We start from the raw sequence: 25,429 nt of genomic DNA, 5'->3' as shown, positions 1-25,429 counted from the left end.
TGAATTGTTGTCAAAACAGCAATCAAAACTCAGGTATCCATTTAACAGACATTTGTGACATGGATCTATTTTGGAACAGTCCATCTCGCAGCTGTTCCTTTCAGGCAACTTCAAAATTCAGAAAACACACTATTTTAAAGCAAAGCTACATGCTTTCACCTTTGTAACATTAGTAAGGAGGACTTTGCAGGGTGGACAGGGCTATTTCTGACTTTCCTGATGCCTAGGTCGATGCCAGGTGGTCATAGAATCATGCAGCTCCGGAAATAGACCCTTCAGTCCAACTATCTGACCTTGTCCCATTTGCCAGCGTCCGCTCGATTTAATTTCTTTGTTGAGATTTCATAGCGATTAATACAACTGAGTGCAATGTGGTTGACCCTCAATTGTCCTCTGAAATGGCCTAAGAAGTCAGAGTTTGGAGTCACATGTAGAGTAGACCTGGTGAGGATGGCAGATTTTCTTCCCTGAAGAACATTAGGGAGCCAGATGGAATTTTCCGTGAATCGACAACCGTTTCACAGTCATCAGTAGATTCTTCATTGCAGATTTTTTTTATTGAATTCTATTTCCATCATCTGCAGTGGCAGGATTGAAATCAGAGTTCACAGAACATGAGCTGAATTTCTGGATTAATTAGATTTTTTAGATTAGATTTCATTACAGTGTAGAAACAGGCCCTTCGGCCCAACAAGTCCACACCGACCCGCCGAAGCGAAACCCACCCATACCCCTACATTTACCCCTTACCTAACACTACGGGCAATTTAGCATGGCCAATTCACCTGACCCTGCACATCTTTTGGACTGTGGGAGGAAACCGGAGCACCCGGAGGAAACCCACGCAGACACGGGGAGAACGTGCAAACTCCACACAATCAGTCGCCTGAGACGGGAATTGAACCCGGGTCTCAGGCGCTGTGAGGCAGCAGTGCTAACCACTGTGCCACCGTGCCGCCCACCAATGGTCTAGCGGTAATACCATGGGGCCATTATCTCTCCCAAAACCTAATAAGACTTGCTTGCATTGATATAGCGCCTCACATAACTCCACCTCATAACATCATTTTTTGAAGGATAGTTATAATACTGGAAATGCAGCAGGCAAACCGCACAAGGGAAGTTCTGACAAACAGCAACATAGAGGAGTCATAGTCATAAAGACGTACAGCATGGAAACAGACCCTTCGGTCCAACCTGTCCATGCCAACCAGATATCCCAACCCAATCTAGTCCCACCTGCCAGCACCCGGCCCATCGTAGAGCACGGAAACAGACCCTTCGGTCCAACCTGTCCATGCCGACCAGATATCCCAACCCAATCTAGTCCCACCTGCCAGCATCCGGCCATTTGTAGAGCACGGAAACAGACCCTTCGGTCCAACCAGTCCATGCCGATCATCATCCCAAACTGAACTAGTCCCACGTTGTCTGCTCCTGGTCCATATTGCTCCAAACGTTCCTATTCATGTATCTATCTAAACGTCTTTTAAAACCTCAATGACATTTCTTATGGGGGGGGGGGGGGGGGTGAAATAACATTGGCTCCAGGACATGGGAGAGAACTCCCCAGCTCTTCTTAGAAATAATGGTACAAAAGAGTAAACATATATTTATAAGGCAGAGAATTTTCACCCAGTAACATTTTGAATAATGATTGCAAAGCCAATATTTAAAATTGATGTACAATTCTCTCATTTAAAAACATTGCATGAGAAATATTTTGACGATACTATAAAAGAATTGTAATATCAACATAAATCACGCTCACTTGTTTGAGGATATTTCCATTCATTTTCACTTTGGTAAATATGAAATGGACATTATTGGTGAAAATGTATTGCATTCAACAGTCACCATGTTGTAATTGTCTGATTATGTATTGGCGCAGCCTGCAGTAGAATGAGTGACTATTCACCCAGCAAGAATGGGTGGCAACAATAGTTCACCAGTTGAAGGGTTGTGAATATGATGCCTTATTTGAGAAATCTTGAATGTATAATCTTGAAGGCTGACACTTTCTGGCCACAACTGAGAGAGCACCGCACTGTTGGAAAGTACCCTTATTTCTTAAAGTTAACATTGACTTACATTTCGACTCAGAGTCGTGCAGCATGGAAACAGACTTTGGTCCAACTTGTCCGTGCCGATTAGACATCCCATCTGACCTTGTCCCATTTGCTAGAATTTAGCCTATATCCGTCTAAACCCTTCCAATTCATATGTCCATCCAGATGCCATTTAAATTGTACCCATCTCCACCACTTCCTCTGGCAACTCACTCTATATACACACCAGAAGTTGCCCCTTAGGTCCCTTTTAAATCATTCGCCTCTCACCATAAACATGTACACTCTAATTTTAGACTCCCCTACCTGAGGAAAATGACCATGGCCATTAACCCTTATGATTTTATGTACTTCTATAACATCACCTTTCAGCCTCTGACGATCCAGAGGGAAAAAAAGATCCAGGCTATTCAGCTTCTGCCTAAATCTGGAGCATTTAGGAAGGCCATGCAGTGTTAAAGTGTTCCCAGAATGAAGTTGTCCAGAAGTGGGTGGTTGTTGATGAAAGTGAGAGAGTGAAGAGAGGTGATGGGATTAAATGGGAAAACTAGGACCTGTGGGGGTGAAGACTGAAGGTGCAAAGGAAAAAGGTGGCGAGGGAAGTGAAGGCCAACTATTCTTAATTAACTGGTGACACCCATGAGAGGAAGATCATTGTAACTGTCGCTTCCTCCAGTCAATAGATAGCGAGACCCTGTGGCATTATAACTAAGTACAGTGTAAATCTCCCCAGTGTCCTGGACCTGTGTTTATCCTTCGAGCAACATCCCTGAAAAATTATTTTGACTCCCATCATTGCTGTCCCAAATTAATTAAATTTCCTTTTAGTGTTCCAGCTATTTGCCAAGATTCAAGATTTCCTGTGGGTCCTTCAATTAGCTTTTGGTTAAATAAACCTTCAATTTCCTTCTGTGTTCATGTCTCAGGATTTGACAGTTGCAGCATCTTCTGAGCATTAACTTAATACAGAAAACACCACTGATCTCCAATAGCCCATTGTATGGCTTCAAATTGTAACCAAGCTGTTTACTTCCAGACTTTCAATTTCAGTATCGTACTGTCTTTCTCTGAGAGAATTATGTTGATTACATCCTGCTAAGCAAATCTTAGTCATTGTTCACCTTGTACTGAATAGCAGCTCCGAATCATAGATTTATCATCCACGATGTAACCTAACAGTTACTATACTTCATGGGGTGTTGCTGAACAAAGAGACCTTGGAGTGCAGGTTCATAGCTCCTTGAAAGTGGAGTCGCAGGTAGATAGGATAGTGAAGAAGGCATTTGGTATGCTTTCCTTTATTGATCAGAGTATTGAGTACAGGTGCTGGGAGGTCATGTTGCGGCTGTGCAGGACTTTGGTTAGACCACTGTTGGAATACTGCGTGCAATTCTGGTCTCCTTCCTATCGGAAAGGTGTTGTGAAACTTGTAAATCTTTTGTGAACCCTTTTAAGGATGTTGCAGGGTTGGAAGATTTTAGCCATAGGGAGAGGTTGAACAGGCTGGGGCTATTTTCCCTGGAGCGCCGGAGGCTGAGGGGTGACCTTATAGAGGTTTACAAAATTATGAGGGGCATGGATAGGGTAAATAGGCACAGTCTTTTCCCTGGGGCTGGGGAGTCCAGAACTAGAGGGCATAGGTTGAGGGTGAGAAGGGAAAGATATACAAGAGATTTAAAGAACAGCTTTTTCACACAGAAGGTGGTACATGTATAAAATGAGCTGCCAGAGGAAGTGGTGGAGGCTGGTACAATTGCAACATTTAAAAGGCATTTGGACGGGTATATGAATAGGAAGGGTTTGGAGGGATATGGCTGGGTGCCGGCAGGTGGGACTAGATCGGGTTGGGATAACTGGCCAGCATGGACTGAAGGGCCTGTTTCCCATGCTGTACATCTCTATGACTCTATGTCTCCATCTTGCTATATCTTTAGATATCCAAGGAGCTACAAGCGGCATAAGACTCAAAACTGACAAATGGTCTCTCAACTGCTTTTCCAAGCACTAACCGATCTTGGTGCTGTAACTAAATTTACTGAAATAAACTCCACTATGGCAGATTCAATGACATCCAGGCAAAAATCAAAGTGACTGCCTTCTAATTGCAAAGCTTTCCACAAAGCATGAATAACTTATCCTTTACTGGAATTACATTCCTTTAGCTTAAGAAACACACCTGGGACTAGATTTTGTAGCCTTCCGCAAGATGGGGGCATAATATATGATGGGTATATATAATATACAGGGGGAGCCCATTGACTTTGTGCCCATCCCAACATTGCCCCCATAGCACAGGCGATCTCCTTAAATGGGAAATTAACATCCTATTAAGGGCTGCAATCTACCTTCACTACCATCATACAATGGCAGCAGAAGCTGGGTTAGAGTGGGAGGCTGTTGTCTCACCACAGTTGCTGAATAGAAGACAAAGAAGAAGGGGTATATCCACTTTATGTTGTCCTGTGCATATCAAGGGCCTAGCCTGGTAACCACAAGCTAACACCCACCTCACTTGAGCCCTCCTCTCCCTCGGGTGTCCAACCCACACCATGTGAAAAGAAAGCTTTGATGCATCTCATTCCAATATCCATCACCTCCTCTTCATGGATCTCTGTGCAATCTCAGCAACCTTCAGGTTGTGGGAAGACTGCGACTGCACAAACTGCCAAATGATAGGATTCGAGCATGGGACTTTCTCCTGGGGGTTGGAAATCCCACTCTCCTGCAGCATAATTAGGTTGTGGGGCAATTTATTTTCAAAGGTTGGTTGGTTTGTCACTGACATTTAAAAAAAATAATTGTTTTAAAATGATATGGCCCCAACCCATAACATCCAGCCCATGCCGTTTATGATCTTTCCTTTTTAACTGTGAACCTTTTAAGACAATATGATTCCAACCTTTTCAGTGTACTGTAATAAACTCCAAGCTCTTTTGAAGTGCATTTATGTCAAGGCTTTTTTTTAAAACTGATTTCTCAACCAGGCATCCCATTTTCTACAGTTAATTCGTAAAACTAACAGTCGTATTCTAAGACATATGAACTTTTAACTGAATATTCACAATCATGAAACACACAGTTTTACACAGGCAGTCTAAAGAAAAACAGAAATGGTGAAACTTGACCTTGTACCTGAGGAAAGCAGTGCTTCCTCCTCCTCTTCCAGCACCACACTCTGCATGCAGTCCAGCTCCCACTTGTGTACCTTGGTTACCCACAGCGCTGGGACCAGGACATTATATCTGGAGCTTGGAGAGAGAACAAAACACAAACAGGTGTTTAAAATCAAAATTCAGAATAAGGCTAGTGAAATTTAGCATTTCTTTTTGTATTCTGCAAATATCGAGAACTAATTTTAATACATTTGTAAAATTAGAGCCGGATCCTTCATGGATAATGGACAAAAAAACAGAAATTGCTGGAAAAACTCAGCAGGTCTGGCACCTTCCAGAAGGGTCACTGGACCCAAAAACATTAACTCTGATTTCTCTCCGCAGTTGCTGTGTTTTTCCAGCAATTTCTTTTTTTATTTCCGGTTTCCAGTTTCTGCAATTCTTTGAAGTTTTGTCTTCCTTCAGGGATAATGTTGCAGGGAAAATAATTAGTAGCAATCTACAACTTGGACTCCCTATACATCCGCGCTGTCAAGGCTGAGTGAAGATAGGCTCACCTTCCAACCTACCAACCTTTGCATAAGCCACATCATCCAACCGTTCCCTCCGTGACTACCTGGTCAGTTCCACACCCCCAACAACCCACCCTCCCCTGCCACCGCGGAATTGCAAAACCTGCGCCCACACCTCCTCCCTCACCTCCATCCAAGGCCCCAAAGGAGCCTTCCACATCCATCAAAATTTCACCTGCATGTCCACCAATATCATTTATTGTATCCGTTGCTCCCGATGCGGTCTCCTCTACATTGGGGAGACTGGACACCTCCTAGCAGAGCACTTTAGGGAACATCTCCGGGACACCCACACCAATCAATCCCACCACCCAGTGGCCTAACATTTCAACTCCCCCCTCCCACTCTGCCGAGGACATGGAGGTCCTGAGCCTCCTCCACCGCCGTTCCCTCACCATCCGATGCCTGGAGGAAGAACGCCTCATTCCGCCTTGGAACACTTCAACCCCATGGCATCAATGTGGATTTCACCAGTTTCCTCATTTCCCTTTCCCCCACCTCACCCCAACTCCAGCCTTCCAGCTCAGCACCGCCCTCATGACCTGTCCTACTTTCCTATCTTCCTTTCCACCTACCCATTCCACCCTCCTCTCTGACCTATCACCTTCATCTCCACCTCCATTCACCCATTGTACTCTTTGCTACCTTCCCCACCCTTCCCTCTGACTTATCACCTCCATCCCCACCCCCATTCACCTATTGTACTCTATGCTACTTTCCTCCCCCACCCCCCTCTCATTTATCTCTCCACCCTGCAGGCTCCCTGCCTCTATTCCTGATGAAGGGCTTTTGCCTGAAACGTCAATTTTCCCGCTTCTCGGATGCTGCCTGACCTGTTGTGCTTTTCCAGCACCACTCTAATCTAGAGGCAGGTGGTAACAGTACAGCTTGACCTAAACTGCAGGCTAGGAGAAAGTGAGGACTGCAGATGCTGGAGATCAGAGCTGAAAAATGTGTTGCTGGAAAAGCGCAGCAGGTCAGGCAGCATCCAAGGGGCAGGAGAATCGACGTTTCAGGAAGAAGGGCTTATGCCCGAAACGTCGATTCTCCTGCTCCTTGGATACTGCCTGACCTGCTGCGCTTAACCTGCAGGCTTCCAAGGGATGAGCTGTTGGTGGAGATGCCACTGGGAATGCCTCACCATTATTCCTTAGAGAGAGGGAGTTTAAAAAATATTTAATTGCTACAAACTTACACTGAAAGAAATGATACAAGCTCAGATCCCATCTGCAGGGGAGAATAATTTGCATGGATAATTGTCAATCATGACGCAGAGAAAAGGCAAACTTTGAGGGTAGTAATCTTACATTACTAATTCAATGGAAAAGGGACATTCCAACAAAGAAATTTTGTCAGTTCTTGTTCAAGACCAACGTCCCATGTGGACTTTATTTTGGCAACTTACCATTACTAACCACTGAAGCCATCACAAAGCCCAACAGTTACCTTGCACAGCCCAGTCAAAACAGGAGGCGCCTATTTGGCCCATCGTGCAGCACTGGCTCTTTGACAGATGAGCCTCTTGCCAGATCCCACTTGGGACAAAGTTAGAGCTGCATGGGAAGTTTTTATCTAGCTTTCATAAAAATTTGAATTGGATTTAAATGCACCACACAGAATTTATCTGCATTCCTACAACTTTGCCCATTTTGGTCACATCAACATTGACTCTGCCAACAGAACTAACTGGGACTCAGGAATCCTCTCTCTAAAACTTTCTCCTAAAGTCTCTCTCTCTCTCTCTCTCCTCTTTTAAGATGCTCCTGTTTGACCATGCTTTTTGTTTTGATACTTCTTTCTCTGGCCTGGTATCAAACTTTTGCTTGATGACAACCCTGGAAAGCAACGTGGGACACCTTTACTAAATCAAAGGTGCTATAAAAAGGCAAGGTTCTTGCCAGACATTTATTTAACAGCAAGTTTGCAGGCGATGTAATCTCTTTTTAATTTAAAGCGAGTCCACTGGTGAAAATGTGAATAGCACAGTGTGGTGCCCTTCACAAAAGCGAATCTCTTGCATTATTGCGATTCATGCTAAACGGTTTCCATTTACTTCAACGGACAGTAATTGCAGTGAAGCCAGATTTAAAGTGGAACACCAGGAGAGGCAGGAGGTGAAACCCTGTAAATTGTTCCTTTGACAATATAATGCAAGAGAGGCTTTTTCATTCAGATCTTTGAACGTCTCCGGTGACTCTCTGATTGCTATCGACTTGGGAAACATTTACTCTGTCTCCAGTTATACCACTGTCAAAATCCCACCCAAACGAATACTTTTAAACTTGCATTGAACACGTAACAAAGATCCTGCTGAGTATCATCTCTGCAACAATGCACAAAGTCAACTTTGTTCCAGTTGATGAAAGGTTTTCATTTTTTAGAGAAAAAAAATAGAAACCTCGGAATAGACCCCATCAATAGCAGGCACTCATCTGTCCTACTGCCACAGACTTAAACATGGTTGTGGCACAGGTATTCAGTGGATTTGCTGAGTTGGATTCTGCCTCTGATTAGATTAGGTGTCATCAGTACTGGCCTATTCAGATTGTCGAAGTTCTGATGATCCCTGAGCCCAATGCGCTAGGTAGCATATAACAGGATACCTCTTACCAGAGCTGCCTCACCTCTAATCCCCAACACATTGACATCTTCCTACCTCCACCTTTCAGATGATGCGTTAAACTATGGTCCCTGTTTTTGGATATGTTAGCAATTAAACTCTCTGCTCAGTGATGCATGATGATTTAATTAAAGTCCCCCTTTCCCCTGGATAAATACACTTTTCCTCACGGCAATGCTCCAGGCCCACAATTCTTCAAGATCCCTGCACTTCTCCATCTCCCATTTCCTTTGGCCCACTTTTGGTGCCTATTCCTTCAACCTCTGTATTCCTTTCCCCACCCCCCACCCCCACCTCCACTCTGTTTGCCCCTCTATTTCTCTCTACTCATTAAAACGTAATGCAACAATTAAAGCAAGGAGGAGAACAGAGAGCAGGAAACTATCAGCCTGTAAGTTTAACATCTCTAATTGGCAGATTGTCTTAAAAAAACATTTAGAAGATCATGTTATCACCAGACAGGTCAACCTGGTTTATTGAAAGGGACGTCATGTTTGACAAATTTCTTGAAGTTTGATGGTGAGCATTGCTGCCACACAGCACCAGGGACAATAAGCTTCGACCAAAGGCAAATCCATGGCCCAACCCTCAAAGGAGGACAGAAGGAAAGACAGAATTAAGGAGGTATCTCCCTGCAGTTGAAAGCAGTTCAGAGAAGCTTCCCTACACTATCCTAAGAACCAGGTTAAAGGAAATTATGCTTTCCAAATTTAATTCATATTTAACTCTATAATAGTGAAGTAAATTTTAATTTAAGCTCCAAGTGTAGCTTGTGATCTTGTGTAAGGGGGAATAGGTCATAGTGAAATCAAACGTAGATAGGCAGGAGGCTGGAAGAACATAGTAAGCCAGGCAGCATCAGGTGGTGGAGAAGTCGACATTTCGGGCGTAACCCTTCAGGATTAGGGGGACCTGCAGATAAAGGGGATGGCAGGGGCAAGGTGGTGAAGTGGGGATAGGTGAAGACAGGTAGAGGGTATGACCTGGTTGGCCAAGGGGAGGAATGAATCTGGTAGGTGGCATGGAACAGTAGAAGGAAGGGGGAGGGGCTGGGAAGGGAGTCAGGGAATGGGGAGGGAGGTGATTTGAAATTGGAGAACTCAATGTTGAGTCTCCAGGCTGTAGGCTGCCCAGGCGGAAGATGAGGTGTTGTTCCTCCAATTTGCGGTTTAATTCGTTGTAGCAAAGGAGGAGGCCAAGGATGGTCATGTCGTAAAGGGAATGGTTAGGGGAATAGAAATGGGCGGTGACTGGGAGGTCCGGTCATTCCCTAAACAGGGAATTGGAGTCTGGGTTTGTAGGCTCCAGATAAGATATCCTCTCTTATAATCCTCTGTGTATGATTATTTTCAATAAAGCCTGTTGTTGTTCACTTACAAGAGTGTAGATCTCATACTACTATGTGGTAGCAAATGGTGACCATATCTACAGGACTGGGGTCTTTGGAAGAGCCTGAAGTCAAGATCACTGATGGTAAACCATGACGCCCAGCCCAGAGAACTAAACCCAGAGGTGGAGAAAACACCCAAAGTGTAGCTCAGCTGTGTTAGGGACTGTCTAGCAAGGGGCTTCACATGTACTTGGGAACGGAACTGTGTTACAGGAAAGCTGGTGCAGAAATCAAAGAGCGGGAGAGTTTGGGTTTGGCAACCAGGGTTGGGGGTGGAGGGCGGGGAGAAAAAAAAAAAATCAACAAGTAAAGTAATATTGAAACAAACCAATAATAAAACACATGAATGTCAACTGTGCTCCAAAACAGGTGCAGTCCAAGTAATTCGAGAATTCCAGAGGCAGGAACCAAAACTGTTTGATTTTATCGAGTCATGAGTGAAAGGCGAGATTTGGGTAAGGATGAAGCAGCAACCAGAACATTAAACACATACCACAGTAGTCTGCTGGGGTCTCAGCACTAAGAGAAATAGACTATAAATAGCCCATAGCAAGAATTCAGCTTCCTTGATAATACAGGCCTGCAGAATGATTTTTGGTAAACAATAGAAAAAGTAAATGGCAGATAAACAAGTTTGAAATTAGAGCAGACATATTAATCCCTTTGGATACCACACCATTGACTAAGGCAAAGAATCTTCAAACTATCCTCCATTAATTTTGGGAGTTTGGGAAGTACAAGTAGCCAGGAAAGAGAAAATAGAAAGAGATTGGAAAGAGTTTAGATGCAATTCTTAATCATTATGACCCTTTATTAAGTAGAGCTGCTTGTATAGTTTTAGGTGAGAGCAGGCAGTGGCCTAGTGATATTATTGCTAGACTATTAATCCAGAAATTCAGCTAATGTTCTAGGGACTTGGATTCAATTCCCAGCATGGCAGATGGTAGAATTAGAATTCAATTTAAAAACAATTCTGGACTTAAGAATCTAGTAATGACTGTGAAACCATGGTCTATTATCAGGAAAACACATCTGGTTCACTAATGTCCTTTAGGGAAGGAAATCTGGCATCCTTACTGGGTATGGCCTACATGTGACTCCAGACCCACAGCAATGGCAGTGACCCTCACTGCCTCCTGAGCAATTGGGGATATGCAATAAATGCTGGCCTAGCCAGTGTCACCCTCATCCTATTAGTGAGTAAAAAAAAACTCCTTCAGTTAGCAGGCATTGAAGAAATTGCAATCCTAGCACTGTACGAGGGTGGGGGTAGACCCTCTATTGTTCCCAGAACAGAAGATAGAAAGAACAGGAAAACAAGGTGCCGAACAAGATATTAAGCAGCCACCATTGCATGGATGAATGCAAAACATATATGTTACATGTTTGTACTTTTAAACATACACAGCAAATTTTCGATTCTTGTTTTTCACTGAAGCAAAATAAAAAGAAATTCATTGACTATGAAGCACTTTGAGGAGTTACAACACCATGACTTGTTGCAAATTACTGGATAAACGTGAGTCAGTTCTTAAATGATAAAACTTACAGTTGCATTTAATTTCAATATTCACTGTTCCACCAATAGAATTCAGATACAGGTGCTGCTTAACTCAATCAGTAAAGGTAATTGGTTCATCGGGAGTGACCCTCCATTCAAACTTTTGTTCAGTCCTCTGTACTTCCTGAGAAGAAATATTTCAATTGTTTACAAAAGACTACCCTCATATCATGAGGTATTTTGACCACTATTGGGGATAGTCTTACAAAACCAAGATGAGTTAGCTGTTTTCTGGCACAATACAAAAAACACATATAATCTTGCCATGTCATCTAACGTCCATCACACCCCCATCTCACGTCAGGCTAACTAATGCATTGTCTCTAAATGTAACTTTCCTAAGGATCAACAAAACTGGTTAGTTTAAGATCCAATGATTTGACTTCTAGCTTGGGGCTGGTGAACGAAGCTATAACATCTGATTTGTTATGACAGGAGCCAGGGAGACACCTGGTAGGGATGGTGGTTTTCTCTAGCTTCCCATCCACTTCCTGTCAGGACTGCTTAAGGGATGATTGCATTCCACCGTGGAAGAGGATTAGTAGATTTAGAATCATAAAATGGGTATAGTAGGAGTCTGATTGAGTCCCTGCTCTTTCTGAAAGAGCTATTTAGCTCGGCCCTTTACCCAGTTCTTCCCTGCCCGTCTTGAAATTTCTTTCCATGATTGATATTTCTGTCACTATTCGTTCAAATATTGCATTCCAGACCACATTCATACGCAGTGGAAAGACAAAGCATTTCCTAATGTGAGCCTTGGTTCTTTTGATCACTTGAAATCTGCATCCTCCAGTACTTAACCTTTTTGCCAATGGGAATAGTTTCTCTCTATTAATCCAGTCCGGGTCTCTCTCAGCTTTGAACCAGTAAGATGTCGGAGCAGAAATAGACCATTTGCCCCATTGAGTCTGCTCTGCCAATTCAATGAGCTCATGGCTCAAACTATCAAACTTGCATTGAATCATCTCAGCTCTCAGGAGAACATCCCCAGTTCTCCAAACTATTCATTTGTTAAGTTGCAGCTGGTTAGAGATCTGGTTATATCTATGCTGAGTAACTGTGTTCAGTTCTAAGCTCTACATCGCACCTTTGAGGAGGTGCAGCACGTTCATCAGAATGATACTGGGGTTAGAAGGTTAAAATGATGAGGTTGGTTTAGGTATACTAGGATTATATCCCCTGGTGTACAACGATTAAGTGGTGATCCAGTTGTAGTTTTTAGGGCTTGAACAAAACGAAAGAAAAAGTTCAGGGAACGTGTGCATCCTCCCTCAGGAGCAGTCTCTCATCCATGGTATACCAAACAATTTCAGAATTCCTAGATGGAAGGTGTCCACATTTCATCAAATTCACTTTCTATCATCCTGGTAGATGATCCAACAATAAAAAATATTGTTGCTCAACAGACGTATACATCACAGTGATGTACAACAGTTCCAAACATGACGTAAATGAAGACTCCCAATAGTAGAGTTCCAACAACCAAAGATCCAAAGTGACCCACTGGAACCATTTGAGCCACAGCACAGAAAGAACTCATTCAGCCTATTCTACTGTACTGGCCCTTTAAAAGAACTTTCCAATCAATCCAATCCTTTGCGCTTGCCTCAGTGCCCTGCTTTTCTTTCCAAGTACCTAACCAATTGCCTTCTGGAAATTACTATGGTATCTGCTTCCACTGTACTTCCAGATGGCACATTCCAGTTGATTATGACTCACAGAGCAAAGCATATTTTCATCTTTCCTCTGGTTCTTTTGCAGAATTCATTGGATCTCTTTCCTCTGGTTATGGACCCTCCTGCGAATGAAAACAGGTTTACTGCGTACTTCATCAAATCCTGTTAAAATTTTGAAGAGTTCCAATAAATGTTTCCTGAACTTTTCTTGCTCCAAAGTGAATGAGAACAGGAGTAGGGTGTATACCTTCTTAAACTTATTCTGCCATTCAGTGCAACCATAGATGATCTGCAACCTTATTCCACATACTTTGCTCCACTTCCTTCAATGCATTTGAATAACACAACTCTCTCAGTTTCAGATGGAATCTAGCGTCAAATTAACAAACACTACATTTCTACCATACTTTGCATGTAGAAATGTTTCCCAAATTCACTCCTTTCCCCTTGTCCTAAAAAACTCAAGCAACAGAAAGTTTATCATTATCTACCGTGTTTCTCAGAAACACGCTATATTGCCTACAAGTCACATCGAAAATTACACACATATAGTACTCCCAAATATTACTACCTTCAAGAAATTCATCTAATGTACTTCTGAATTTATCAATGCTCTCTGCTTCCTCCTTTGTTTAGCATTTCACAATACTTACAACCAAACACAGTAAACAATAGGCAGGCTTTACATGTCCAAGATGATGAGGAATTTGCAGAATCAGGGTTGGGAATATCCTAGCTAGGGTGGCAATGTAACAGGATGTCCAACAACAGGTGGTGGCAGGGATGGACGGCACTGAGCTAGGGAGGTGAGCAGCTCTCTGGGACTTCATCCAGCAGTTGCCGACAGGGAGGGAGGTCAGGTGATGGGGCAGTTGCCGACAGGGAGGGAGGTGGTCAGGTGATGGGGTAGTTGCCGACAGGGAGGGAGGTCAGGTGATGGAGCAGTTGCTGAGAGTAAGGGAGGTCAGGTGATGGGGCAGTTGAATGGGCTCACTGGGAAAGAAAGGGAGAAAGTGGATGACATGGGCAGGAAGCAAACAGACAAATGAATTCCTCAGCTCAATGTAACGCACATTATTCTGATATATGTTATGTAGGAGGCAATGGTCTACTGGTATTATTACTAGACTATTAACCCAGAAACTCAGCTAATGTTCTGGGCACCTGGGTTCAAATCTCGGCATGACAGATGGTAAAATTTGAATTCAATAAAGAATCTGAAGTCAAGGGCCAAATGGTGACACTGAAACTGTTGTCGATTGTTCGGAAAACCCAACTGGCACACTAATGTCCTTTAGGGAAGGAAATCTGCATTCCTTATCTGGTCTAGCCTACATGGGACTCCAGACCCACCAGCAACATGGTTGACTCTTACCTGCCCTCTGGGCAACTAGGGATGGACAATAAATGCTGGCCTGGCCACAGATGATTCAGCTCATGAGTGAATAAAAAAAATTAATGATGCTGCAAAAAACACAAAACTTGGAAGAACTGCAAACTGTGAGGATGGCAGGATGCAAGGTCAAAAAAAACTGACAAGTTGGAGGAGTGGATGGATAGGTGGCATGTGAGGTTCAATGCAGAGAAATGTGAGGTGATTCACCTTGCGTTGGAGAACATTGAAAGATAGCACAATGGAAGAGGTACAATTCCAAACAGGATATGAGAGCAGAGGCACCTGGATGTATACCTGCACAGATCATTGAAGGTAATGCGACAAGTCGAGAGAGCAATTAACTGAGAATATAGGTCTCTGACTTTTTAAAATAGAGGGAGAGTAAAGGAGGAAGGAGATGATGTTGAATTTGTATAAATCACTTGTTTGAACTTGTAGAAGTCACTTGCATTGAATAGAGTTATGGGTGGCACCTTATAGGAAAGACGTGAATTCATTGGAGCGAGTGCAGAGCAGTTCGTAAGAATGATTCCAGGAATGATAGACTTCAACTTTGAGGATAGATTAAAGAGGTTGGGACTGTTCTTAATTTGTTTAAGGGATTAAGTGTTATGGAAGAAGGTAAGAGAATGGGATTGAGAAACATAACAGCCATGATAGAATGGTGCAGCAGATTTCTTCTCCTTTATCTTATGGTTTTAGGGACCGTTCACCTCAGAGAGAAGCAGGCTGTGGCGAGATTAGATAGAGGTGTTCAAAATCATGAGTGAGCTGCATTGAGTAGATAGGAAAGCTGATTCTGCTCATAAAGGAAAAAGAACAAGACAGCATGGATTTAAAGTGATGTGCAAAAGAAGCAAGGGTGATGGAACAAAAAACATTTTTTTCACTCAGTGCGTAATTAGGGTATGGGATGCACTCCTGGTATGAGGCATTCACAAGGGCTTTGGATGATTATTTGAAACAATGTGTAAGGTACAGTGGAAAAGCTGGAGATTAGCATTAGGCATTGGTAGAGACCATTAAAGTATGGAATTTTACACCATTGGGTGAAGTCGAGACAAATCAATTGTGTCGGTACATTTGAGGGGAAGCTAGGTAAGTGCATGAGGAAGAAGAAACAACAACAAGTGATGCTGATAGTTGGGAGGAGTAGAGTTAGGTAGAGCATAGACATCGTCGTGGGCTAGTTGGGCTGTTTCTGTGCTAGAAAATTCTGTTCAAACAGTGATTTTGCAATCGTTGACAGGCCAGCTCAAGAACAAACAGATGAGAGGGTTTCCAGTCAAGATGCTAGCTCTGTTACATGCCAAAGACTGGGATGGAAATTACCACAAAATTCCCAGTTCAAACTACCAGGTCCCTTGCCAGCAACCCAGATTTAACTACAGTACTCTCGCCAACTGCAATTTAATACTTGCAGCTCATTAAATGACTCAGTTAAAAGAAAGTCAAAGTGCGCTGTTTACTGGCAACATCGAGGAATTTAAACAGTCTGTAGGAATCTTTAAAACGTTTTTTGTAAAAAGCTCTTTCTGATTCAAGGTTAGGTAATGTTTGAACCTTGTTACCTTTCAGGTGAAACATTAAATAGAGGCCCCAATTGCCCTTTCAGGTGGATGTACAAGATATCATGGGCATTACTTTGAAGGAGAACAGGGCAATTCTCCAGTATTTATCCCTAAAACATGTTACCATTAATCATATTATTGCCAGTGAGAGCTTGCTGCACACAAATTGGCTGCCACATTTCCTACATTATAACGTTGCAATTCAAAAGCATTTCATTGGCTGTAAAGCACTTTCAGACATCTGGGTGGTCATGCACATCTTCCTTTCATGGTCACTCTTAATTACTATCATAGTGTACCTAGGCCTCTATTCACCAGGAAAACTAGAGATTGGTGTTTTTAGTTCAGAAATATTAAGACTTGGACTTTGCTGATTCTGAAAGACAAGGCGACACTCAGTTTCTCTGTCTGTTGCAAGCCATTTAACTCAAAGCTGTTTAACTTGAAGAGAGAAGTCTGATTTAAAAGCCATCCACTCAAAAGAGAAACTTGTGTCTAAAAAAGTCAGGTCTCAAGGGATGTCAAAGAAATTTACAAAAGGCAAAACAAGTGGATAGTTTGAAAGAGCGGGGTCCACAAAGCAAATCAAACTAATCCTGTGAGAACATTTGTTTAAATTTGGTTTTGACAATCAACTGTGAAACTGCTTTGTGCAGGATCCTTAATTCTTAGGTAGTGAAGTCATGAAATGTGTTCACTAGGACAGAAAGGTGAAAGATGGGCCTAATCAGTGAAAGCACTGAGGCCTCCTTAACTATCACATTGTAAGGTGCCTCAAGGCAGATGCCAAAAGTGGCACTGGCACAGTTTCCATAGAAACATCTCTCCCTCCCCTCTCTATTAAGTGAAACCAAGACTGCATCAAGCACCCTAATGCAAACATCCCTGAACTCTCTTGACAGGTAAGTGCAAACATCAGCCGTGCTCAATTCAATCTTTCAAAAGGCTGTGGCGTGAGATTAATGGCGGAAGGTCCCGCGGCTGCAGATGAGAAGGGTGATGACTGAACACGTAGACTTCTGAAGCCTACTCAAACACAGTTACTCCATTCAAAGTGGGTCATTTCATTGAGAGTTTGTTAGCTTTAACATGAAGGGGATTCAAAAAAAAAAACACCCTATTACAGATTAGTGCTTTTTAAGTGCATGTGCAAAGCTTTGTCAGTTTTACACAGAATACAAGAACAACTTCACAGCTCAGTGACGTGTATCAAATGTGGGAGAAATGTACACTGGAGCCAGGTTGCAAAAATTTGTGATTTTTGCTAATTTCCACAGCTTTCCCTATAATTTCATAATATTTGGCACAAAGATAAGCATTATTACTGTGCAAGAAAATAGAAATTGAAAATAGTCTCAGGCTCCTAGGAACTGCTGAAACAACAAAGACCAAGGTCCATTTAGTTCATCCAACAGTCTGGTAGTCACATGACAATGAAAAAATTGCTAAATGACAGTGATCTATCTCTGTCACTGAGTCTATACCAGACCCAGATAGGTGGTGAGGAAACCCCTCTGTGAACAGCTTTCCAAATAAGAAATAGATGCAGAAGGTTGTGTGGCTTTTGATTTGCTGAAGACTGGCATCTGTGATACTGGGAGTCTCTGGAGGAGGCCCAGTTGATAATCAACTGAACACTTGTGGCTGAAAGTTGCCACAAATGCTTCCACTTTATCTTTTGCACAGATGGCTTGGTTCCCCCATCATTGAGAATGGAGATATTTATGCAGCCTTCTCCTCCAACAAATTGCTTTGTTGTTCAGTACCACTCATGGCTGCATGTGGCAGGAGTGCAGAACTTTGATCTGATCCTTTTGCTGTGGAATTATTTAGCCATGTCTCACAGTTGCTGGTGATGCTATTTGGATGCACACAATCCAGTGCTGCACCGTCACCAGGGTAATACCTCATTTTTAAATATGCCTGGCGCTATTCCTGATGTCAACTTGGAGAAAGTGAGGACTGCAGATGCTGGAGATCAGAGGTGAGAGTGTGGGGCTGGAAAAGCACAGCACATCAGGGACCATCCAAAGAACAGGAGAATCGACATTTCGGGCAATTCCTGATGAAGGGCTTATGCCTGAAACATCGATTCTCCTGCTCTTCGGCTGCTGTCTGACCTGCTTGCTTTTCCAGCAACACACTCTTGACTGTATTCCTGATGTGCTATCCTGCACTCTGTAATAAATCAGGGTTGATCCTCTGCTGCAATGATAATGGTAGATTGGGGATGCCCTCGGCCACCATGTTGAAGATTGACGACCCCTAATGCCTCCTAGATGCCCAGTCTTGAGTTACCACATCTGTTCAAAACCTATCCCAGTTAACACAGTGATAGCGCTACAAAACTGGGTATCCTCAATTTGAAGATGGGATTTTGTCTTCACAATGACACTGTGGTGGTCACTGTAACCGATACTGTGATGGATGTGGCAAGTGGATTAGTGACGATGAGATCAAGTATGCGTTTCCTGCTTTTTGGCTTCCTTACCACCTGCTACAGACTCAGTCTAGCAGCTATGTCCTTTAGAATCTGGTCATTATGATCAGCAGTGGCTTTGTTGAGCTGTAATTGCTAATGGACAACAAAACCCCCATATAGAACACATTCTGTGTTATTACCGCTCTCGGGAGAGATGTGTGTGTGATCAGCAGCAGGAAATTTCCTTAACATATCTGACATGATTTCCTCATAGGGGCCAAAGTAAATGTTGTGGACTCCTGGGGCACCTCCCTCCTGACTGTATACCACTGTGGTATTATCTCTGCTGGGTCTGTCCTGCAGGGATGGTGATGGTATTGTCTGGGATGTAGTCATACTTATGGAATTATACTTTAGATGCAACAATAGGCTGTTGCTTGATTAGTTGATGGGAAAGATCTCCCAGTTTTAGCAGCAGCCACCATATGTTAACCAGGCTAACTTTGTAGGATCAACAGGGCTGTGTTTGCTGTTATCATTTCTGGTGCCTAGATTGATGTTGGGAGGTTGAAGGGGAGTCCATTGGTTCCATTCCTTTGTGACTTTGCAGCAACTGAATGGCTTGCTCAGCAATTTCAGGGGGCAGTTAAGAGCTATTTTCATAGCTGTGGTTTGGAGTCACAGAGGCCAGAACAGGCAAGGACGGCAGATTTCCTTCCCCAAAGAAAATGGGTTTTTAATGTCAATTGGCAATGGTTTCATGGTCATGGTTAGACTTTTAATTGCAGATCTTTTAGAAAAAACATTCAAATTCCACCACCTTCCATAATGGGATTTGAACCCAGGTCCCCAGAATATCCCGTGTGTCTATGAATTTGTAGACCAGGGACAATGCAACAATATTGCCCCCTACCCCCCCCACCACTGCTCTCAGCAATGACTGGTTAAATATTAACATTTCTCAATCAGCCTCTTTGGCAATGAAGAATAACTATAATAAATGTGGCTTTAACTATTATAAATGTGGCATCTCAGGTCTTGAATCTTTCAGAGAAAATCTAAAAAGTCAAATATTACATTTATATTCTCTCTTATCTTTCTCCCTTACTGTAGCTGATTCAGCATTGACTTTTAGTTCATCCTCTCTATCCTTGCTGCTTATTACCCGAACCATTACATCACATTGGGTTAAGGTTACAGCTCATTTTGTTCGGCCCAACTCTCATAACATAATAATCATTTTTTTACACTTTCAGCAACTTTTGAGGAAATAGCTTTTTACCCCAGCCAAAGGGTGCAGGGGTAAATGTAAATAATGGCAGATTAAATGCCCTGCTACAGCAAATTCTGGCTCATTGTTTGGACAAAAGTGTAGTATGGCCCATTACCCTCTTAGAAAATAGTCCTTTCACTCCATACTAATTGTCCTTCATTCATTTCACTCAAGTAATCAAAGAACCCTTCCCCCTTCAATGTTTTAAACTACTCAAACCATTTGATTAACACAGCCTTGATAGGAATAGCAGTCTTTTGACTTGATGAAGGCTGGAAAGATAGGACTTTAGCAACCTACAACAATTGCACACTCATAAATTTGTTGCACTGTAACTTATCGTCCATGTTGTTTTCACTCAGGAAAGGAAGACAGAGTATGGGTGTGAGGCGAAATAAAGTGCAACCAACACAGGAACACAAAATGATCTGCTCATTGAATTGTCCTGTTAGTCAATTTGATTATCAGAATGAAGTCCAATTAGCATTTTAGGCACAGGAGTAGTGCATTCACTCCCTTGAACCTATTCCTTTCTTCAATTAGAATCTCTGAAATCTTACAGGGTAGAAAAAGGCCATTTGGCCTATCACATCAGCACTAACCCTCCAAACAGCATCCCAATCACACCCAGCTCCCTTAACAATCCCTGTAAACCCACTTTTTTTTTGCAAAAATACATTTTATTCATAAAAAATCCTTATAATAAATACACAGTTACTGAACATTTCCTTACAGTCTGCATGTGAAACAAATAACTTTGGAAGTTTGGCATTCTATGAACAAAAAGAATTACAGCCCTTCGGCCTTCCAAGCCTGCACTGATTCAGATCCTCTATTCTAAACCTGAGCCTATTTTCTAAGGGTCTATATCCCTCTGCTCATTCATGTATCTGTCTAATGAACAAAGAAATAAAGCCCAAGGCATTTGTTACTTATACAGGACTATATTTGCATGTACTTGAGGTCTGATAACTGAACAGACCTCCAATGTACTTTGGCAGAAAGGTCTTAGATGGTGGTCTTTCCCTCCTGCATCTTAGCAGCAGCTGCCCCAAGCTTTAGTACATATAGTCCTGGACCATGGAATGGACCAGACTGCAACACTTGGTCAGGGTCAACTCTTTCAGCTGGAAGAGCAGCAAGTTTCAGACAGGCCATGGAGCATCTTTCAATGAGCTGATGGTCCTCCAGGCACAATCGATGTTTGTCTCATGTGTCCTGGGGGACAGACTGTAGAGCAGAGTCTTCCTTCACAGATCTGCTCGGGATGAACCTCGACAAAAATCACCACATCTCTCTCCAGCCTTCCTTTGTAAAGGCACATTCCAGCAGGAGATGTGTGACAGTCTCCATCCCCCTGCAGCCGCTTTGAGTGCAGGGTGCTGTGGCGCAAAATGTCCGGGCGTATGTGAAGGATTTCACAGTTGGTGCCCTTCTCATCACCAGCCAAGCGATGTCTCGGTGCCTGTTGGAAAGTTCTGACAATGAGACACTCTGCCAAAAACGTCTGCTTAGGGAGCCACTTGAAAAGGTCAACCTTCTCCTTTTTCCACAGGGTCTCAAGCTTGCTATGTGTTGACCACTTGCTGGTGGACTTATGGTCAAAGGTATTTTCTATCACAAATCATTCCAGAAGGGATAGGAAATACGGATGGTCCAACTACTTAGAGTGTTCTGTGGCAAGGCGGCCAGCCTTATCCTTTGTAACACCAGGGGACAGGTAGAACCTCAGTACGTAGTGATATGAAGGTTGACGCACAGCCCAAAGGCGGCCATCAGGATGAGGGTGGCATTGGGTACTTTCTTCCCACCATCTTCCCCCTTCTCCTGTCTAGCACTTTATACGTGGTGTCGCTTCAGACCTGGCCCTTCTTTGACAAAGGCAGGAGATTGTGGGCTCATGTCCCACTCCAGGGCTGTACTGACTGAATGCTGCATTAAGGGTCCTATTTCAGATGACAAAATGATCCAAAGATGTGCAGGTTAGGCAGATTAGCCATTGGAAATGTAAGGTTACAGGAATTGTAGGGCGAGGGTTGGTAAGTCTGGGTGGGATGCTGTTTGGAGGGTCAGTGTGGATTCCATGGGCCAAATGGTCTGCTCCCACAATGTAGTGATTCAATAATCTTAAGAATCTAAAAAAAAAAGCTGGGCCAGTCTTCCCCCTCAGATGATCACAGCTTCCAAAGTTACTTTTTGGATTTTGTTTGGCTATCAGCTTTTCTTCAGAGAGGCATTTAGAGACAGAAATTGATGACATTTTTATAGCACCGTGTGTATCCCAGGATTCCTCAAAGAGCTTCACCACCAATGAATGGTATTTTGAAGAATAGTCAGTTAATTAATCTTTTGTTGATTAATCTGTCACCTTTCTCCATTCACTTTCCTTGTCTATATATCAGCTTAAAACTGGTTGTTCCTCTAACTTGATTCAGCTCTGATGAGAGGCCAATGACCTGAAAGGGTAACCCAGTTTCTCTCTCCATGGATGATGCTTGGCCTGGTGAGTATTACCAACATTTTCTGTTTTTACTTCATATGTCCAGCATACACAGTATGTTGCCTTGGCAACAGGAATCCCTCTGCTAGCTGGAACCATTATTTCAATTAAAACAAAAGAGAAACATTCAACACATCAAAACCCTCTGATTGACGATGGAGCTCTTTGAGGATCCCTGAGGACGTGCACGGTGCAACAGAAATGCAATCAATTTCTGTGTCTATCCCTCTACACTTGTAGAGAAGCCTATCATCAGAAAGTCATCATATGGCAAAATCTTGCCCCTTAGGCTGCAGAATGGAATGTTGCTGACAGACAAAACCATCAGCGTTTCACATTAGTAGCTGAGATGAGGTCAGGGAGAAGGTATAGCAGTGGGTGCAGGCTGGAAGGTTAAATCCTTGCAGTTCTTGGTTTAGCCACCAAAGGTCCAGCTATCCTTTGTCTTGCCTTCATTTGACACAACATTCAGAAAACACTTGTACTTGGGGGCCTGTGCCAAAACTATCAAACTACTTTGAAGACTTGTCTACTTTCCAATGTATACAGCCGGTCTGTAATACATCCTCCATCCCCCATCAATCCATTTGTTTTGGCACTCGGGCAAAAGTGGAAAATCAACTGATACAATATTTGTTGGACTCTGTCCACGTGGAAATCATTCACGTGGAAGGAAATGCAAGAGAGACAAGGCCAAAATAAAATTTAATACTATATTATGTGAGAGAGCATGTGAACATTAGAAATGGGAGCTTGGAATGACCTTTACCAGAAATGGAATAAGGAGAACTTACAATTTCTTTAAAAGGTCTGCTGGATCTGTAATTATTTTTATAATTTTTTGAAAAGCACTCGAGTTTGCAACAAATCTAAACGGATCAGTTGTAAGATATATTAGTTTGCAACTTGTAGCATCCCTTGACCGGGAAGCAATATCAGGAAGGACAAAGAAAAGTTCTGTGGGCAGACAAAGAGATATCAGGCTAAGAAGTTACTACAGTAAAGACACAAGGGAAAGTGAAGGTAGTGAGCACACAAAGAGAAAGCATTCAGAAACAAAGAGGAACACAGAATTCCTGACAGGAAAGGAAGCAAATTCCTCTCAGGAAGAACTAATTTTTCTATTTGGAAAAACAGACAGGATTTCTTGGAGGCAATCTAGACAGTTGAGAAAATAGCTCAGAAACATTAAAGAGTTAGATGTTTTCCTGGGAGGTGGTCAAGCTGTGACCGGAGGTTTACTGGTTGATCAGTTGAAAGGAAACTCTGGAGAGCTACACCAGCAGGATTGCCAGGACCCAAATGGCATTGTTTTCATGGAAGCATGCCTGATGGGAGTTATACCAGTAATACTGGTGGTTAAGTGTTGCCAGGTAAGATTCTTGACCTACTCTATGTAAATAAAAAAAAAGCATTATGGCAGAACTATGTCCTGGCTTATGTTTATGGGAGCAAATTAGGTGTTTGAATAATATATTATTTGTTGCATCAACTAAAAACAAACGTCATCTTATTCGAAGCATCACGTGCACGTTAATTCATATTTAATTTATGTTGATCCTGAATCATTTTAAATTAAATGTAACAAAAAAGATTTGGGAACCAAAGAACAGCAGATGTGAGAAATCAGAAACACAACAGCTAGGGGGTGGGGCAGAGAGAGGGGGTGGGGCAGAGAGAGAGAGAGAGAGAGCGGGGGGGGGGGCAGGGAGAGAGAGAGAGAGAGCGGGGGGGGGCAGGGAGAGAGAGAGAGCGGGGGGGGCAGGGAGAGAGAGAGAGAGAGCGGGGGGGGGCAGGGAGAGAGAGAGAGAGAGAGCGCGGGGGGGCAGGGAGAGAGAGAGAGAGAGAGAGAGAGCGGGGGGGCAGGGAGAGAGAGAGAGAGGGGGGCAGGGAGAGAGGGAGAGAGGGGGAGAGGGGGAGAGAGAGAGAGAGGAGTGGGGGGGCACGGAGAGAGAGAGAGAGAAAAAGCAAATAAACCAAGTGATACAGTGAAAGACAGTGTCAGTGCTGAATGACGTGAAAGTGTATTCGTGTGTACTTGTGCCTGCATGTGTGTGGGGTGACTAAGTGACGGAAAAAAAACATTATCCATACAATAAATGAAACAGCACCAACTAAAATATAAAATATTATCGGTAGAACATAAGGGCTCAGTAATCCTGAGAAGAAATTTTTCACTCATCACTAGTAACAGGATCTGTTAACAGGAGAAGAGTGAAAACTTGAGTAATAGGAAATAACTTTTGGCAACTCAAGTTGTTTAGTAAAATCCCACACTCCTGGAGAGCTAAGAATGATGCGCTGTCGACAGTAAAGGAAGATCATTAAACACAACATGAACAATGCTGATAGGAACCATCTGGTGACATGACATTATCAGGAACAGTCTCACGAGGGAGGAGATTTTAATTTGGCCCATGTATGCAAGGTGTAACTTTCCAGTTGAACAGTCTGTACGCTACTGATTTTGACAAACATCATTAAAAGATTGTTCATTGGATGTGAACTTGCTGATAAGGCAAATCATTTATCATTACCCTTAGAAGGTTGGTTAATTGGAAATGAACAATTGGGGATTGCATGTGGTGAACTCCCAGATTTTGGATGTGGTGCTATCTCTGAGCCTGAACTTGGAGGTGGGAATTCTCATTCAGGTTGCTGCAAGGCACTTTGTTTTGTTTTAAAATCTATAATCAACAGCTGTGCTGTAGGAAGTGCAGCAGTCAATTGGTGCACATTATGCTCCCACAAACAGCAATGAGAAATAATCAGTTAACTTGCTCATTTTTATTGGTTACATAATAATCCAGAAAATGTCTTGCGCTCTGTCAAAATTGTGTTTTGGAATCTTATGTCTGCCTTCATTTAATAATAGCATCTCCAACAGTGTGGCACTCTCTTCATACTGAACTGAAAAAAATCAGCATAGATTAAAGAGGCAAGACTTGAACCCATGACTTTCTAGCAAAGAAGAAAGTGCTACCACTGAGTGGTCAATAGTGTCAAAAATCCATGGGTTGAGTGTCACTAGCAATTCCATGATTTGTCTGCTATGACTAAATTACCCTTAAGATAGTGGTAGTGAGCTGCCTTCTTAAACCACCGTAACTCACAGCTGGAGTGCTGTTGAGGAGGGAGTTCTGGGATTTGAGAGAGTGAAGTAACAGCAATATGTTTCCAAGTCAGGATGGTGAGCGACTTGGAAAGGAATTTGCTGGTGGTGGTGCTCTGTTGCAGCTACTGACCACATCCTTCTGGGTGGGAGT

At 42.9% G+C, this 25,429-nt stretch overlaps 1 protein-coding gene across 2 annotated transcripts in view; it reads right to left on the bottom strand.

The window, feature by feature from the left end:
* LOC122557723 (TBC1 domain family member 10B) overlaps positions 1–25,429 on the bottom strand; it is a 114,353-nt gene that overhangs the window by 46,108 nt on the left and 42,816 nt on the right. For both annotated transcript variants that reach the window (XM_087996156.1, XM_043705639.2), the window contains one exon: positions 5,202–5,317. In XM_087996156.1, coding sequence (XP_087852282.1) covers positions 5,202–5,317 — 116 coding nt within the window. The remainder of the gene's footprint in view (positions 1–5,201; positions 5,318–25,429) is intronic.

Source organism: Chiloscyllium plagiosum, unplaced genomic scaffold, assembly GCF_037043375.1.
Source record: "Chiloscyllium plagiosum isolate Xiang-an unplaced genomic scaffold, Cpla_swu_hap1 HiC_scaffold_18, whole genome shotgun sequence".
Lineage (NCBI taxonomy): Eukaryota > Metazoa > Chordata > Chondrichthyes > Orectolobiformes > Hemiscylliidae > Chiloscyllium > Chiloscyllium plagiosum.
This window is presented reverse-complemented; position numbering and strand designations above follow the sequence as displayed.